This window comes from Procambarus clarkii, chromosome 75 (assembly GCF_040958095.1).
Source record: "Procambarus clarkii isolate CNS0578487 chromosome 75, FALCON_Pclarkii_2.0, whole genome shotgun sequence".
Lineage (NCBI taxonomy): Eukaryota > Metazoa > Arthropoda > Malacostraca > Decapoda > Cambaridae > Procambarus > Procambarus clarkii.
The window spans coordinates 25,862,100-25,879,608 of NC_091224.1; the positions used below are offsets into that span (position 1 = coordinate 25,862,100).

At 41.6% G+C, this 17,509-nt stretch overlaps 1 protein-coding gene across 2 annotated transcripts in view; it reads left to right on the forward strand.

The window, feature by feature from the left end:
• Nucleotides 1–17,509, forward strand: part of PGAP1 (GPI inositol-deacylase) — a 56,268-nt gene that overhangs the window by 2,537 nt on the left and 36,222 nt on the right. Inside the window, exons 2-6 of one of the 2 annotated variants that reach the window (XM_045764264.2) lie at nucleotides 1,599–1,752; nucleotides 4,564–4,787; nucleotides 11,180–11,317; nucleotides 15,928–16,071; nucleotides 16,784–16,948. In XM_045764264.2, coding sequence (XP_045620220.2) covers nucleotides 1,599–1,752; nucleotides 4,564–4,787; nucleotides 11,180–11,317; nucleotides 15,928–16,071; nucleotides 16,784–16,948 — 825 coding nt within the window. Of the gene's footprint in view, nucleotides 1–1,598; nucleotides 1,753–4,563; nucleotides 4,788–5,102; nucleotides 5,214–11,179; nucleotides 11,318–15,927; nucleotides 16,072–16,783; nucleotides 16,949–17,509 lie in introns of those variants that run through there. The other variant, XM_045764266.2, reaches the window with a different exon arrangement.

Genomic DNA, 17,509 nt, shown 5'->3' on the forward strand with positions numbered 1-17,509 from the left:
TAGGGTTAGGCATACCCTTATAAACCCCTGGCATATTCCCAGGGGGGTATGCATACCCAGGTTGAAAACCCCTGGTCTAGAGCAAGTGGCCAATTACCTGAGAGGGGCAGTGGCTGTTTATAATTTGGTTTAGGTGTGTATATATCCCTATTGGAGATTGGAAACCTGGCATCTCTAGCCAAGGATAAGACTGTCTTCACATGGCTTCTCATGAAGTTACTGGTCAAACCCATTGGTAATTAATCTGTTAAGCTGTGTGACACACTCAGCATGCATTGCAGGCTGTTTCTTCACTGGCTTATTAAACCTTATTTATTCTCATGTTTGGGCTGCAGATAAGAGATTCTTTTCTATATTGCACTGTGATAGATATTCTAGACTCAAGAGTAAATAACTTTGGACTTGATTTTATCCTTAGTAAGCCCCTTCACAAATATGCCATATTGTGTTGAGATCAATTAACTGAGTAGGGAAAGTCCAGTCCTCTGTAAAAGCTATCAGAGTTTGTTCTTATTAAACATTTCAGGCATTATGGTAGGTCTTCAAAGATTCAAGTTGTGATGATCAGTAACCAAAATGCATAAGAAACATTGCTGTAATATCTTGCTTTTAACACTTTCGCTCACCCCGCGCGCCACCCCTCGACAGGGCGGTATGGGCCCCAGCGTGTCACGGAAGCGCCCGTTAATTCCGAAAAGTGTATACTCTCTTCAACTTTGTCACCTCAATTCTCCTTCTACGAGATTAAATTTGGTATCATTGTGTTCGCAATAAAATTATCTACAGCACTAAATGTATATAAACTCCAAAAGCCCGGCTAATTACCCGCAGCAAACAGAGAAAGTGCGAACGAGTTACCAGGGAGCGCGCAAACGGGATAAAATGTTTTCACTATTTTCACTCTGGTCACCTCAATTTTTGTCCTAGGTCTTTCATTTTGGTCTCAATGGGTTCATAATAAAATTCTCTAGAGGAACATTAGCATATAAAAAAAAAACCTGGTCACGCTCCAACCGCCGACGAGTTGAAGACGGGCCACGCGTTAGCCGTGAGTGAGTGCTCAGAGGCCTTCCTGCTACACTCCAAATTCCCACCCTTTTCAAACCTTTCTTTCGCAATTTTCTTCCTGGAAGGGCCTTGTTCATGATTACTATCCATCGTGGAGTAAGCGTAGATAGTTTCTAAAGCCGCAGTAAGAAATATAGCCACGGGAAATAGCCGAAATGTTCACACGTTTCAGATGCGAGGGGAGGCGACATTGGTCACAACAGTGGAGCAAAGACAATGGGCCCACGGCGTGTGCCAAGCCGCCTGAGGGCCACTAGGCTCAACAAAGAAAATGGGAAGACATCGGCGCACATTTCAAAACCAGTCCCCAAAAAATCGGATAAAAACCTGATTTTTGGCGAATTTTTAAAGTGGATGACGCAATGCTGCGTCATCCCCGGCATTACCGCCAGTAAACGGATGACGCAATGCTGCGTCATCCCCGAGCGAAAGTGTTAATACCGTGAAAGGTAATAGGGTATAGGCACCATGTAGATTAAGAGAATATTTAGTTTTGAAGGTACTTATATAATGTATATTCTTCTCTACAGCCCATAAAGCTTCCTTCACAAGTGGTAGAGCGTTTTCCATACTACGGTGTGTATGCATATGGAGAAGGAAGCTATTCTGACTCATTGAAGAAGGGCCTTTACACAGGCATTCCAGTTCTCTTTATACCTGGAAATAGTGGTTCCCATAAGCAGGGTAAGTTCAGGCGTTGTACTTCAGTTTGGATATCACAGGCTTATATTATGCTACTCATGTATTTGTGTATTTAGTGACTATTTTGCAAATTTGCATTTTGTGTAAATTTAAGCTGAATAAATATGGAATAGGAGTTTTTTTTTTACACAGATGAGTACAGGAATAGATAACTTCTGTTAGCAGGCTGAGAGCAGTCCTCTCCTAATAGTTCATGGTAAGCCTTATCCGCTAGTTTGCCCTCAAACCATACCCGCTATTCGGTTAACAACCAGGTACCCAATTACTGCTCTTTGAACAGAGGTGAACAGTTAAGGATTGACATCCAGACAAACCTCCCTGGCCAGGGAACGTAGACAAATCACTCGTGAGGATCGATAGTGTCAAAAGTACAAAATATTGTACCAAGAAATTCACCAAATTTGGTATAAAAGTACCAAGTTCATCAAACTTACTTCTACATAGAATCCAGAACCCCCCCCCCCCTACATGGATGTCTGATCTCTTACATGGACTCTTGATCCCATTACGTCCTCCACATCTGTTCCTGTCCCCCGCACATCTACTCCTGTCCCTCTACATCTACTCCTGTCCCCCCTCCTGCACTTCCAACCCCCATTTGTGTACTCTCATACCCCCAATACATTCCCATCTTCCCCCTGCATACACTCAATCCCCCCACATGCACTCCACCCCCCACATATTCCAACTTCAGAATTGCTTTCATATACAGTACTGTACTTGGAAGGTGAAATACTAAAGAAATTGTTCATGACTTTTATGAGGCCAAATCTGGAATATGCAGCAGTTGTATGGTACCCATATCTTAAGAAGCACATCAACAAACTAGAAAAGGGGCAAAGACATGTAACTAAGTGGCTCTCGGAACTGAAAGACGACAGCTACGAGGAGAGATTAGAGGCATTAAATATGCCAAAGCTAGAAGATAGAGGAAAGATAGGTGATATGATCACAACGTGCAAAATAGTAATCGGAATCGACAAATTAATAGGGAAGAATTTCAGAGACATGGAACTTCAAGAACAAGAGGTGATAGATTTAAAGTAACTAAACAAAGCTGTCAAAGAACTAAGCAATGTGAACAAGAAAGTTCACTTTTGCAAACAGAGTGGTAGACAGTTAGAACAAGATGGGGGAGGCCAAAACCGTCGGTACTGTAGTTTCAAAGCGTTATGTGGCAAAGAGTACTGGGAAGACGGGACACCACGAGTGTAGCTCTCATTCTGTAACTGCACTTAGGTAATTATTGTACATGCACTCCTGTCCCCCACATGCACTTCCAACCCCAAATATGCACTCCTATCCAAACCACACACTCCCATCCCAACCACACACTCCCATCCCAACCACACACTCCCATCCCAACCACACACTCCCATTCCAACCACACACTCCCATCCCAACCACACACTCCCATCCCAACCACACACTCCCATCCCAACCACACACTCCCATCCCAACCACACACTCCCATCCCAACCACACACTCCCATCCCAACCACACACTCCCATCCCAACCACACACTCCCATCCCAACCACACACTCCCATCCCAACCACACACTCCCATCCCACACACACACACCTTCCTTCACACTGTGCAAGGAGCCTATGCTATGCTTTCTAACTTCAGAATTGCATTTAAATACATGGATGGCGATATACTAAAGAAATTGTTCATGACTTTTATTAGGCCAAAGCTAGAATATGCAGCTGTTGTGTGGTGCCCATATCTTAAGAAGCACATCAACAAACTGGAAAAGGTGCAAAGACATGCTACTAAGTGGCTCCCAGAACTGAAGGGTAAGAGCTACGAGGAGAGGTTAGAAGCATTAAACATGCCAAAACTAGAAGACAGAAGAAAAAGAGGTGATATGATCACTACATACAAAATAGTAACAGGAATTGATAAAATCGACAGGGAAGATTTCCTGAGACCTGGCACTTCAAGAACAAGAGGTCATATTTTTAAACTAGCTAAACACAGATGCCGAAGAAATATAAGAAAATTCACCTTCGCAAATAGAGTGGTAGACGGTTGGAACAAGTTAAGTGAGAAGGTGGTGGAGGCCAAGACCGTCAGTAGTTTCAAAGCGTTATATGACAAAGAGTGCTGGGAAGACGGGACACCACGAGCGTAGCTCTCATCCTGTAACTACACTTAGGTAATTACTGACATTCACTTCCTTTACCCGACATGCACCCATTCCCTGCATGAACTCCCGTTGCTCCACATGCACTCCCATCCCACCCACCCCCCAACACACACTATATTAGTGCCTGATATCCGCACGCACACAAAGAATAGTACTATAAGGAAAGCAAATACTGTAATAAAAATTAGGCCACTAAAATGGCAAGAAACTTCTGTAGATGAGAAACTAGAGCAGTAAATCAATGGGATGCATCAAGATGCATGCCATCTTTAGAAAGATTTGTTTCAAATTATCATTTATATTACCATTTTTGTTGTAGAATATTTTGGTTAGCACTTACATAACTGTTTTAGGTGCGTGAAAGCTATGAAAATAAAAAATTCTTTAGAAACTTAAGGATTGAAAGGATAGACCTTTATCCTCTAAAGTAGGTAAAGATTTAGGAAATATAACAATCCCTTAATTGAATTACATACAATATTTAAGTCCACTCCTAATTGGAGTATTCAGAACAAATCAATGTTCTGAATATCGAATATCTTTACATACAGTACTGCTGTGTAAAGTATTATGTTCGTCTTGTGAAATCATCCCATTGCACAAATCCCACTTTATAATGGTCAGTTTCTTTGTTTCAGTTCGGTCATTGGCATCAGTGGCATACCGCAAGAGTCTTGATGATGAAAAAGACTTCCATTTTAACTTCTTTACTGTGGATATCAATGAAGAACTGGCCGCATTTTATGGACCTGTATTAGAGAAGCAAACGGAATTCATTGCCATTGTTGTGAACCGGATACTAGAATTGTACACTGATGCTCCAGTCATACCTAAATCTGTTATCCTAGTTGGTCACTCAATGGTAAATTCACTTACTGATATTTTCTCACTTGCACAATAGGTAGTAAAATAATACTTGCTCTTGTCATCAGTGTTGGCACAATATTTATTGGAGTTTTGGTGTTGGTTATCTCTGATATTCACATTGCTTCGGTCTCTTTTTTTTCTCCTAGTGTCCTGTTGTTTTTCTACTTATGCCTGTTGGAGAGAGAGTTGATTTTTTTTTGCATTTTAATGCCGTTTCCTTTTAATAAAAATCTCAGTGTAATAAGTAGAAATGTAAGTTTTGCTATTGTCTTATTTTTTTTTAGAGAGTGAGTTGTAATCACGGTAATAGCAACATGTCGGAATGTAATCAACACACTGCCCAGAAACCAAGCCGAGCCGATCTTTCACCTTACAAAGATATTGGAAGGAAATTCTGTTCAAACATCACTGATTTTTATTGGTAAATAGCTTTTTGGTTTACTTGAATTGGCTTACAATAAATTGAAAACTGTGCCCCTGCTATGAGTAAGATTAATGACAATATTTTCGTGCTTTTGGTCATTGTATTCTTATGCATTCCTGAACATGATTAAATGCCCAGTCAGTACTTGATCTTTGTACAGTATCACATTTAAAAATTATTTGTATTTAAGACTGCAGTAGTTAGGTATTTGGACAAGGTTCCATTAACTAGACCACTGAAAACAGGCAGGATACCTTCAATAGCAAATGCACATAGTTATTCATCTGAAACATATCGTTTACATGAGCTTGCCTTGGAACTTGTAAGAGAGAATGTAACAGCTGGAAAACATCCTGAGGAGCGTGGGGGGGGGGGGGGGGGGACCTTTGACAAGCCGCTGGCTTCCTGTCCCAATTGAAGCCACTAGATAAACAGTAGCTTGCAGGTAAAAGAATTTTGTTTATTTTTTGTGTTTTTGTTCTAGTTTTAGCATCCATAGTAATATTTTGGATCTTTTGATTAAAATTTAGGTTTGTTCCGATTGTTTAGGAAACATGGTACTTGGACATATATTGACTTACCTTGAGGAGTGGGATGTAGCTCTTTGGGCCCTGCCCCTAATCAATTGAACCTAGTAAACTTAAATTTGTTGTTCGATTTCTTGCTTACATTTTGTCTTGAAGCTTCGGATGGTTATTGCATCCACTACCGCTATACAACTATGGTTCATTCCCTTTATTGACCACTTTCACCGTAGATGAATGTTTTCTCATATCTCTAGCTTTTTTGTATTTCCAGCATTCACATATATCTTATCCAGATAGACACCTATGTCTATCCTTGTCCAAATTGTATATTCTCTTGAGTCTAGAGAGTTGTTTGACTTTCCATAACCTGTCTTCATAACTTGGACTATGTAGTTTGGGCACTAGAATTGTTGATTTTTTTTTCTGGGTTGGTCCCTATAGGAGCTCTCAGAACTTAAGTGCTGGTACTGCTAAACCATCAGGTTGTACTAGGCCACTGAGCCTTGTGCAAGCTTACCAGGTACTAGGACCAGGTACCAGGTACTAGGTTATCTCAACAAGGCTAGGGAAGATTGGGGATCAGATATTGATCCAAAACAGGAAAACCAAATAGGAAATTCAGATAAAACAAAAACCAGTTCTTGACAGAAATAAATGTACGGTGAAATGGATACATATAATAATTGACAACGGGAGGATAACCCTAGCTCAAACTCACCCAGCCACAACTTGATGGTAGGTTAGGCCTTTACATACCTCATGTACTTGGTGCCATGAGGGCTGTACTCTTCTGCTGGGACACCTCTCTTAGGACACCTCTGCTACTTTTCGAAGCTGAATGGTGTTGGTTTTCTGTGAAAGAATTGTGCTGTGTGAGGCCATTAACTGCGTTCGTTTCTTTTGCTCTTCACGATTGTGTTTATGCAACCAATATAATGTGTTGCGTGACTATTAATTCACCCCATCTTTGGTTCAGGGTTCTCTTCCCTGACTTTAGGTTTGAGTTTTCCTTGCTCTATCAGTTATCTTCTCTGAGGAGTTTGGATTTCTTGTCGTCAAGTCTGCTCCTTTCAGGTTGCCTCACTTCGGGGAAGTGCTTGGGGCTTGTTTCCAATGTGAGGCCTGATGATAGAGAGTTAATATATTTAGGTGTGTGCTTGTATGCATGTTGTGCCTGGCCAGGACTAGTGTGCGTTTGGATCTCATGCTTTAACCAGGCTTGCAGTCATGTTGTCAAGTGATTGGCTTCATACACCTTTTCTTATTGTTTAATTTTCATGGTTTGTTGTTCAATTGTCCAATAAAGCAACCATTATATCTGGCATGTCTGCAGCCCTTGCAGCCAGTTGCCATATGGGTAAGAGGTTTATTTATTTGTTTTAGGGTTCAGGGGTTATTTACCCATGGGCGTGCAGGAATTTTATAGCTAGGCCATAGTGTTGGCCACTTACCCTTGGGAAGACTGCCTTTCTGTAGTACACGCCAACTGCCCAGGGCAACTGTTGGCTTTTGCCCCTGCGACAGCAGTTGTTGACCTTTGTCCTTGTTAGGCAGCTGGAAGTCTTTGCTCTTGTAATGATACTGTAGCTGCAACTGCTACCTAGGTGTCCTGGACATTTTGTGCAATGTTTGTTCCATGATGGGTTATTGCCCCAAATTCTGAAAGGTCCCCCTCAATAACTTCCTGAGCTTAAGCACTGGTATAGCCAAGCTTCAGAAAATTGCACCAGGCCTCTCTAGTTAGAGTAAGTTAGCTAGAGAGCTAGTAAGTTAGAGACCCACTCAAATTTGTTGGGAGTCGAGACCAAAATCTGGCCCTTTCTACATGGCAGGGGAATCTTGGGGATCAGAAATCAACCCAAAACTAAAAAAAAGAAAAGGAACAGAATTTTCCTGAAGACCACCATCCTTAGTGTTCCCAGTTGTGACAGGAAGTCGGTAGTTTTTTAAGGTCCCCCATTGTTCCTGAGGATTTTTTTTACAGTGGAATTTTAAGCTAGCATTTATGACTTCAGCGAGTAGATAATTTTGTAGATTTATTACCCTATATGCAAAAACACACATGTTTCCTGTCCTGCATTTTGGCTTGCTGGGCTAGTGTCTTTTTTATTTGACATTGTAAAGAAGTGTTCTAGATTAATATCCAACTTGTTCAGTATTTTTAACACTTTCGCTGGCATGGCGGGGCACTCAAGTTGCACTGGAAGGTAGGCTGAGCATTCCCGGTGAGCACACAACCCAATGTTAAACTCATTCACCCCAGAATGAGTTTACTTAATAATAAGCCATTGCAAAAATGTTTGCATGTCACCGTTTGTGTCATCACACACACCGGTTTTTGGTTGTATTTTTACGATGCGTGATTGGGCAGCGAAAGTATTAAGGTCTTGATGAGATTAGTTCTATCATGTCTGGTTTGTAGTCTTGTTAGTCTTGAAGCTCTCAACCATTCCTGATATGAGAGTTGACTCAGTTCTGGGTTTTGTAGCTGTGTGGAACTTTTTCCAAAGCAGATGTGCTCTTTTGAAGGTAAGGTCTCTGTGTTTGGGTAAAGAAATCCAATTGGGGCACACCAGATTCTGAACTTGTATACAGTAGTTGAATCACCACTTTCTTTTCCTTAAAGTCAAAAGTTCTTTTGATTACTCATATGGTTAGGTGCAGCAAAACAAGCAACTTATTAAGGGATATTGTTAACTCTGAGGTAAACATGGCAAACAATATCTACTGCGGAGAATCTGTCCTACAGTGATAAATGCACCCGACCAATAGAAGGAAAGTGTAAAGCGGGTCCTTTAATTATCAATAATATCAGGTCAGAACTCATAATGGGCATACTGTATAGCCAAATATTGGTTTGGCAATAAGGCTGCATTGTGTGTACGAGTCGAATACATTACCAGCTAGCATTATTGAGGCTAATAATTTCAAAGGTTTTAAGAATAGGATGGATAAACAAAAGTGAAAATGGTTGTACTGTATCTGAATAGAACCTGCTATGAATGAGCCAGTAGGCCTACTGTTGCATTTCTTATCATTTGTTCTTATGCTGGCCTTAAGTTTGCCAGTTTCCCAAATGCTGTTGATCTTGCCCTATTTTCTTGCACTTGTAGTGTCAGAGCTGATGTTATGCCTCCTCTTAAACACTGCTATTGTTCTGAAACCTATAGCTGGCTGCCTCTCATACTGTAGCTTCTAGTCTTCCCTTCACTTTCCCAACTTTATTACCTTACACTTGCTGTTGTTGAAATCTAACAATGCATTGTCTGCCCACTTTGTCTAGGTCTTCCAGAAGCATTCTTCAGTCCTGATCAATTTATATTCGCCTCATTAATTTTACATTGTCTGCAAATATTGACGTGTGCAATCTACTCGGCCTTTTATTTCTCGAATTCTATCATTAATCTTCTTGACTATCAAACACAAGTTTAGTAGGCTTAAGGCTCTCCCTTCCCACATCTTGTCTCAAGCCACACTACTAGTTTATGTTATAACATGATCTGCCAATAGGTCAACTATCCAGTTCTCTATTATGTACTGCTGAATGAACAGGTAAAAACAGTTAAGGATTGTTACTCAATCATTATTCCCTCCCTAGGGCTCGAACTCAGGCTGATATTACATGCGCATTGTGCAGGGTGAGATTGCTATTGTTGCATCAGACTGTGGTCATGGTGATATGTAGTCTGGCCCCATTGCTTTTATTGTCTCTAGTTACATCAGACGTTTTTTTATCTCCTCAGTGACTACAGTGCTTTCCAGCAATGTTTTAGTACTGATTTCATTCCCCTTACTTGGTCTCCACTAATGATACGGCAACTGTCAGGGTAAGGAAATGTGGTGCTGCACTGGTCTAGCTTAGGTTAAGTTGTTTGCAAAATCTACATGCCGATGTTTTCCTGTGTGTGTGTGTGTGTGTGTGTGGGGTGGAGGGGTGGTAGTGCTGGAATTATATCCATTCGTACATCTTTGTCTGATTCCTATGGTGTTTCTTCCTTAACGGTATAGATTCCTTCCAGATGCCTGTCACCTTTTCTATCTTCATTACCTATCACTTGCTGAGGTTGGACTTGGCTAGCCATTTTTCCCCCTCACTCATGTAGTTTGTAAAGGTCTTCCTCCACTGGGGATCGAACCCGGAACCTTAGGACTACGAATCCCGAGTGTTGTCCACTCAGCTGTCAGGCCCGTCAGGCTAGATTGTTCACATAGATTAGGAACAGCAATGGGCATAGGACTAAGATTTAAAGGACCTTGTTTTTGGCATACCTCCAGCCTGACATATGTCTGACTGTTATTGTCTGTTCCCCTTTTATCAGGTACTCTGACCAAGTTTAGTATCTTTCCAGTTATCTCGGATTGCTTCTCTTGGACAGTATACTAGTCTTCTGTGAGGAACAGTATTAAATGCCTTTTGATAACAAAGAAAAAATGCAGTCTACTCATCCTTCTCTTGTTGCATCATGGCAACTCTGTCATGGAACACTGTCAAGTTAGTGAGGCATGACTTTTTGTCAGTAAAGTAATTGGGGTCTCTGGTTTACAAAGTTTGTCCTCTCCAGTTGCTTCATAAATATCTTCTTGAGTATTTGCCACAGTATTTGCATTTAATGCATGCTAATGTCACTGGTCTATAGCTTAGTACTTCATGAGTGTAACCTTTCTTAATGCCTAAACAGCTTGGCACCATTTGATCAAAACTGAATCGTCTCGGGTGTTGATTTCCATCGAAGATAATACATATAGGCATGTTTCCTTACACCTAATACCTATGTTCACTTAGCAGTCAATAGATTCCTAGGAATTAATGTAATGTTGTGAGTTGCATCCTGGGAAAGGTCAGTTTCCCAGGATGCAACTCGGGAGAAGTTGAAGTCTCAGGAGACTTCAATAACATTAACAGGCTTCCTGGGCATGACAATTGGACACTATTGACAACAATAAGTGACAATGCTACTGAATTGCATGAATGACTTTGAGTTTTTAGCACTTTAATTTTTTTGACATGTGTTGGTGTTTGCTTTGCTTTGCATATTATGGTGCATGTTCTGGGTTAAAGTTCAAATGTTAATTTAATGCTTGTTCCTTTCTGAGTCTTTGTCATTTGTGCATAATCAAATGTCTCATTGAAATGAGACATTTGAGTTGTTTTGAATGATAGATTTTAAAGATAAGATATATGAGATTCCAAAATTTTTTTGCAGACCTACTTTGTCAAGTGCTATGTCATTATTGTTGTCTGTCTATTAAATTTGGTAGCTTGCTAAGAGCAAGAGATGGGAAGCATTTTGAGACCTATCTATAAGTTTCACTGGGATTGCTTGTACAGTATCTGTCTTTGATTCTAAATATGAAATGTTCTTTATCATAATTGACTATTATTCAACTGGTAAAATAGTCATTTAGTTCAATGCTATTTTTTTTGTAATGTTTCAGGGAGGTATGGTGGCCAGAGCGGTATATACAATAAATACGGTAACACCATCCAAAGTGTCCCTCATCATTACGCAGGCTACACCACACACCCGTCCAGTAGTTGTCCTGGACCAGTATCTTGAGCAGTTTTATGAGAAAGTAAGTCCATAGAATAGTGAATAACGAGATGCTCACATGGAATGGTAAGCAAAAAATACAATAGATTGTGTCACGGGGAGTGGGCCGGGGCTCTGCTAGCACTCAGCTGCTAGGGGCTCAAAAGGCTGAATACTCAGCCCCTCCGACTCCCGGGATTCACCGGAGTCTCCTTGGTCACACAGGAGAGGACCAACAATGCCCACCTCCGCAGGTCTTTGCTTCCACCACAAAAGGGGTGCCACTGATTCACCCTGGAAGCCCTTCAGTCAAACACGGGGAAACTACTGTTAACAGTTCCGGCCTAGACCCGTGGAGGAGTGAAGGAAGACTCAGGCTTACCTTATAACCATAACCTCCCTGAGTCTTGCCTGCCAGACAAAAAGGTTGCAGGAACTCCTTTCCCGCCTGTCTTCTCTATCTTCTTCTTAACAAGGTCGCCAGCTGGGTTATTATATCTGCACCCCAGCAATGCAGTTCAGTGGGTGTATTATATATTGTTTGTAGCCAGAAGATTGCTACTCCCATAGATCTGCTACTAGACTGTCGGCCCAGGGTACTCTCCCGGGAAGGTCTGTGTGGCTTTACCTCTCTCTAGCCACCACGTTACTAGTTGCCACCATTCAGGCACTGATACTGATCGGATGGCTAAGGGTACACTTTTATATAGGTCCGTGCTGTCTTACCACTCTCCAGGCAATAAGAACTTCTATAGAGAACGTAGTGTTCCCTAGGTGGTACTATGATAACCTTCGTGTATGCTCATAGAGAAATATTATAATGGAGGCACACTTAAACACAATGATAAAAGTGTGAATTTACTGATGCAAATTACATGATCACACATACAATCACAAGTAATACATGAATATGAAAACAAGGATAATAAGTCTGGAGACCGTCAGCCTCTTCTTCCACGACCTCCAACACTCCTTCAACTGGGCAGAAAGACAAGAGTCCCACATTCTCTCACAGGAGGGCCTCTTCACCACGTCGGCGCCTCTTCTTCACTGTCCTGCCATCCATACACACTGTCCCCTCTGACAGTTCTGGACACAAGCTGCCTTGCAGCCTATTCTACTACTAAAGTATTAATGTCCTATTGCCACATACATAAGTAAATATGTGGCCTAACTAGCCTACTCACACAAGGGGTAATGGGAGGGAAAATGATCTTACATTCCTGGCTCACGACGCCTGTCCCTCGATGGTGTGAGGTTCCCACGCTTCCTGAGTCGATCCTTGACGATCCAGGAACGTTCCACAGGTTCTCAGGTGTCGTGGAGCCTTCGCGTTGTCGCCGTTCCAATTCCTGAGATTCAACTACCCCAATCCTGGTTCATCGATGGGCACTGAGCTAATCACTATTTTCCCACACTCGCCCCTTCCACAAGGCGTTGCTCCTTGTCCTAGGAACGGTGTCGTCCTTCCAAAACCCTCAGTGGATGTGACCCGGTCACAGCTAGGCTTGCCCGCCACACCTTTCCAGGCCCTCAACGTCCAGCGTCGCCGCCCAGCGTCGTCGCCGAGTATTTTCCAAGTTTGGCACTCTTTTGCTCAATAGACTTGGTTCCTTTTTTGCTTCCTAGAAGCGCGGGGTCTCCAATACATAAGATGGGCTGCAATAGCCAGCTCTAATCCACTAAGAAAGGCTTGTAGAGCCTCAAATCCTTGAGAGCTGACCGAGGTGCGTCCTCTCGCCTTCACGGTCAGGTCAACTCTGACGTTGGCGCCGCCTGGGGCACTCGGTGACGTCATCGCGGGCCCTGATTGGTCGCCCGCGACCTAAGTCGGCAATCCGCGATCGGCTAGTGTCCCTTCCAAAACGTCATATCTGCAGTAGGGGATACTCTTTCATTTTATATCAGGGTGCCAATTTCCCCTTACTTACAACTTATAATGTAACTTTCTCCCTTAACTGGCAGCCGGTCTGGTCGCCACATATATCAATAGACTCCCTGAACCTCAGAGAATCAGTAGGGAGAGCTGAATATGACTCTTAAAGCGGGCAAACGAAAGAAATAGGAGAAGGCACCGTAACAATTGTTAAAAAAAAAATTGAATGTAATGAAAGGCCTCTTTCTGGATGGAAGGGGGGGGGGGCCTCAATGGCTCTATCGCTAGCCACACCAAAGATAGCTCTACACCTATAACTCACATCAGTCCTTGCAAGTCATTAAAAGCCTACTGGGGACCAAAGGTTAAAACCTGGCCCCCTCAGAGAGTTACAGAGAGCAGGGGACTCTTGATCACCCTCAACAAAGAATCAAATCCTCAGAAAATTTGCTAAGCATAAGACAATGGCAAGGTTCACAAAGTTATTGTTTTGTTTTTAAGTAAATAAACAATGCTTCAAATGACTCGGCCAGCTATCCACCCAGTAGTTAAGTCATACCTGAATTTACCTGAGGGTCACTAATACAATAGTGGCCTTAATGAGAACAAGAAGCTGGCGGCTTGTCAAAGGTCCCCTCATCTCCCCCCCCCCCATTTGCCCTGATGATTTTTTCCAGCTGGATTTTAAAATTTAACAGTTTGGCATTTACAGCTTTGGTGGGTAGGCAGTTCCATGGGTTTATGTTCCTGTTGGTGAAAAACAATCTCCTGCTTTCAGTCCTGCATTGTGATTTGCTGAGCTTGAACCAGTGCTCCTTGTTTGTGTTACATCTGACCTTTTGAAGAAATTGTCTGAATTAACATCCTCTAAATCATTCGGTATTTTAAAGGTTTCAATGAGATCCATTCTGTCATGCCTGGCTTGTAATGTTGTTAGCCCTGAGGCCCTCAACCGTCCCTGATCCTGGTATACATTCCATAGTAGCAGCCGACTACCACCCAGGTGGCCAGATGGCAGCATCATGGGAGCCGCCATCTCACCATTGTCAAAAGACCTCATTCATGAGCCAAACAAAAGCCAGCTGATGCACCTGGTAGGGAATGGAGGATACAAGGAGCCATTGAGACCCTTCACATTCAATACTGTTTTTTTGGAGGGACCAAATGGTGGCTCCCTGTTGCTAGCTAAGCATAAAGAAAAGAAAATGGGATGAACTAGAGGAGGAGAGCAAAGATAAAACTCCCAAAGGGGTAGAGTCTAGAATGGGAAACTCTACCCAAGGCAACACAAGCCTGAAAAGGACTGGAAATACTGACCAGGTAACAAGCCATCAGGACCTTGTTAGACCTCCAAAACCCCAGAGCCTGGAAATCAGCCCAAAACATATTAGGGGACAAAGTTGCCAAAGCCACAAGCCCAAAATGTCATGGGCAGGAGAGTAGACTGCAGGCTGGCTAAAGTGTATGACCTGTGGATGGGCTGAGACAAGAGACATGGAACAAAGAACTAAAGACACCGGACTGAGAAACAATGTGACCCCCTGAAGTCGCTCGGATTGCATGCAAGCAACAATGGACAGCCACATTCAGAAAAAAAAATTATGAACCCTGGCTGAACGAACCAAGAAGCAATAATCAAAGGACCTTTCCGCAGTCTAACTGGCTCTTTTAGACCTTTTTGTACCTTTTCCCATGTACTGTACTCATTACTGCACGTTATTCCTTACAGTCATTGTATTCCTGAACTCATTATAATATTCTGTATTCTGAAATATACTGCCTTGGTGGTATCTCTTTAATTGTCTGCACCAAAACACTGGTGCTATCTTATATGGAATATTATTCATGTCTCTTATCTCCTTTCAAGGCAAGCGATATTTCAGAGCTAGAAAATGTGCAGAGATCTTTCACTGCATGCATATGGCCAATGAAGCATTTAAATTACTGTAATGACTAAAAGTATTCAAACTGTACTCCTTGGAATGAAGACGAGAATCATATCTCCTAATATATACGTACAAGGAAGATACTGGAAGGTCAGGTTCCAAACCTGCACAATAAAATTACAACATACTGGAATGAGGGATATGGTAAGAAGTGCAAAATAATTCCAGTGAAAAGTTGGCATGGCATAATCACAAGGAGACTGCAGTGTAAACATTAGAGGATCATGATTCTTTAGTCTCCTGCCAACAAATATAAGAAATGTTGCTGGAAGAACAATGCAACCTGTTAAGAGAGAATTGGGTAAGTTTCTGTTAGTTACCAAATTTGCCTGATTGTCATGGCTGTGTGTGCCTTTGGACAACATAACCAAACAACCTCACAGACTAGGCAATCATAGGGAAAGGCTAGCCACAGTCCAAGCTGTAAGGGTAGCGGAACTCAAAATTGTCAACAGATATTATGATAACAAAACATCATACAGGATCGTTAATAATATATTTATTATATTATTTACTAACTAAATATTGTTATTATTGACCATAATTATTATTATTGTTAACAATCATTATAATTTTATTATTATTAATTTTTTTTGAGAAAATCAGTAGATGCCTCAAGGAAGATTTAAACCTCACTTGGTACTCCCATGTGGTGTGGGTTTGTGGGGTAGTGGTCCAGAGCATTTGTTTGGGAGTACCAAGGGAGGGAAGGGTAGGGGGTTCAAATTCTCCTTATGGCTCCTACTGATTTTCTCATTGATGCATCATGTTAATGCAATTTCATTTTGCACTGTTGTTATTTTGCCTTCTTCCTAACTATTATTTTTTCAGGTCAACACGTATTGGATTATGGAACGCTCACTTGATTTAAAAGACGTTGTTCTGGTGTCTGTTGGAGGTGGTAGAAATGATGTGCAAGTGCCAACATCTCACACTATTACTCCTCTTGCTGATGTTGCCACTGTTACCTCTAATGTAAGTTTGTGTGTGTTTACTAGTTGTGTTTACTAGTTGTGTTTTTGCGGGGGTTGAGCTTTGCTCTTTCTGCCCGCCTCTCAACTGTCAATCAACTGTTTACTAACTACATTTTTTTTTTTTTTTTGCACACAACACACACACCCCCCAGGAAGCAGCCCGTGACAGCTGACTAACTCCCAGGTACCTATTTACTGCTAGGTAACAGGGGCACTTAGGGTGAAAGAAACTTTGCCCATTTGTTTCTGCCTCGTGTGGGAATCGAACCCGCGCCACAGAATTACGAGTCCTGCGTGCTATCCACCAGGCTACGAGGCCCCATGTGTGTGTGTGAGAGAGAGAGAGGAGGGGGTGTTTGTTTAGCTTGAATGATCACCAAGCATCACTTTTATCAACGATACTCAAATGATCCCTCAGTTATGAACCTGTGCAACTAGGGCATTAACCAATAACATGCCCAGTACCATATCCACTCTGCCATCAATAACAATTAGTGTAGGAAACTTGTGAGACCTATGTGCATCCTACACTCCACTACTCTCATGGTTCATAGCATCACAAAAGTAAATGTTTACCTTAAATGGTCCCCAATCATCAGTTTTATCAACAATACGTTAATGATCCCTCAGGGTGTTGTGTGTGTGATGCTTAACACAATTCCAGAGACTTGGTTTCCAATATTTTGCTATTAAACATTTAATATTCCTTTCAGGTGCCCTCTTGTTGGTTGACTACTGACCACCAGGCCATTGTTTGGTGCAGACAGCTGGTGTTAGCAACAGTTCGAGCTTTGTTCGACTGTATTGATCAAAGCACTTTGAGTCTCACGACTGACAGGAAGCACATTGTTGATGTTTTTGAGTATCATCTCGCAAAGGTTTGTACGATTTCGTTTATCGTGGTCATAATGTGTTTTCTAGCCTTGTTTATTTTGTCAGTGTGCATATTTCTTTCACACTGACATTATTTCAAACCAAATAATGTAGTTGATGTCACTTCGTATGAAAAACTAATGAGAAGTGTGTGTGCAGCATAAATTTATTTTAGTTTGCAAGTACGTTCCAGCATTTGCCCGATTCATTACAAATTAACTTAATAGGGTTACTTGAATTTGTGTCAACTGATTAACATTTCTATTTCAATACACCACTCCTTTACAAGACTTTTTCATGGATATGAATCTCTATCCTATTTGCCTTATTTTGTATATTAAAAAGTCTAAGTTGTTATGCTCAAAATAAGATGAATAGGGTAGTGGAATTCATATCTGGCAGTGTTGGCAATAAGCCATCTATTGTTATTCTCTTATTTTTATTTATCTTGAATGTATGCATAGGACAACAAAGTTAATCCCAGATAGAGAATTAGAAAGTTTAGTTTACACTGTCTAGAAAGATTACGAGTAAGGGAGACATGATTGAAATACTGTATACAAATG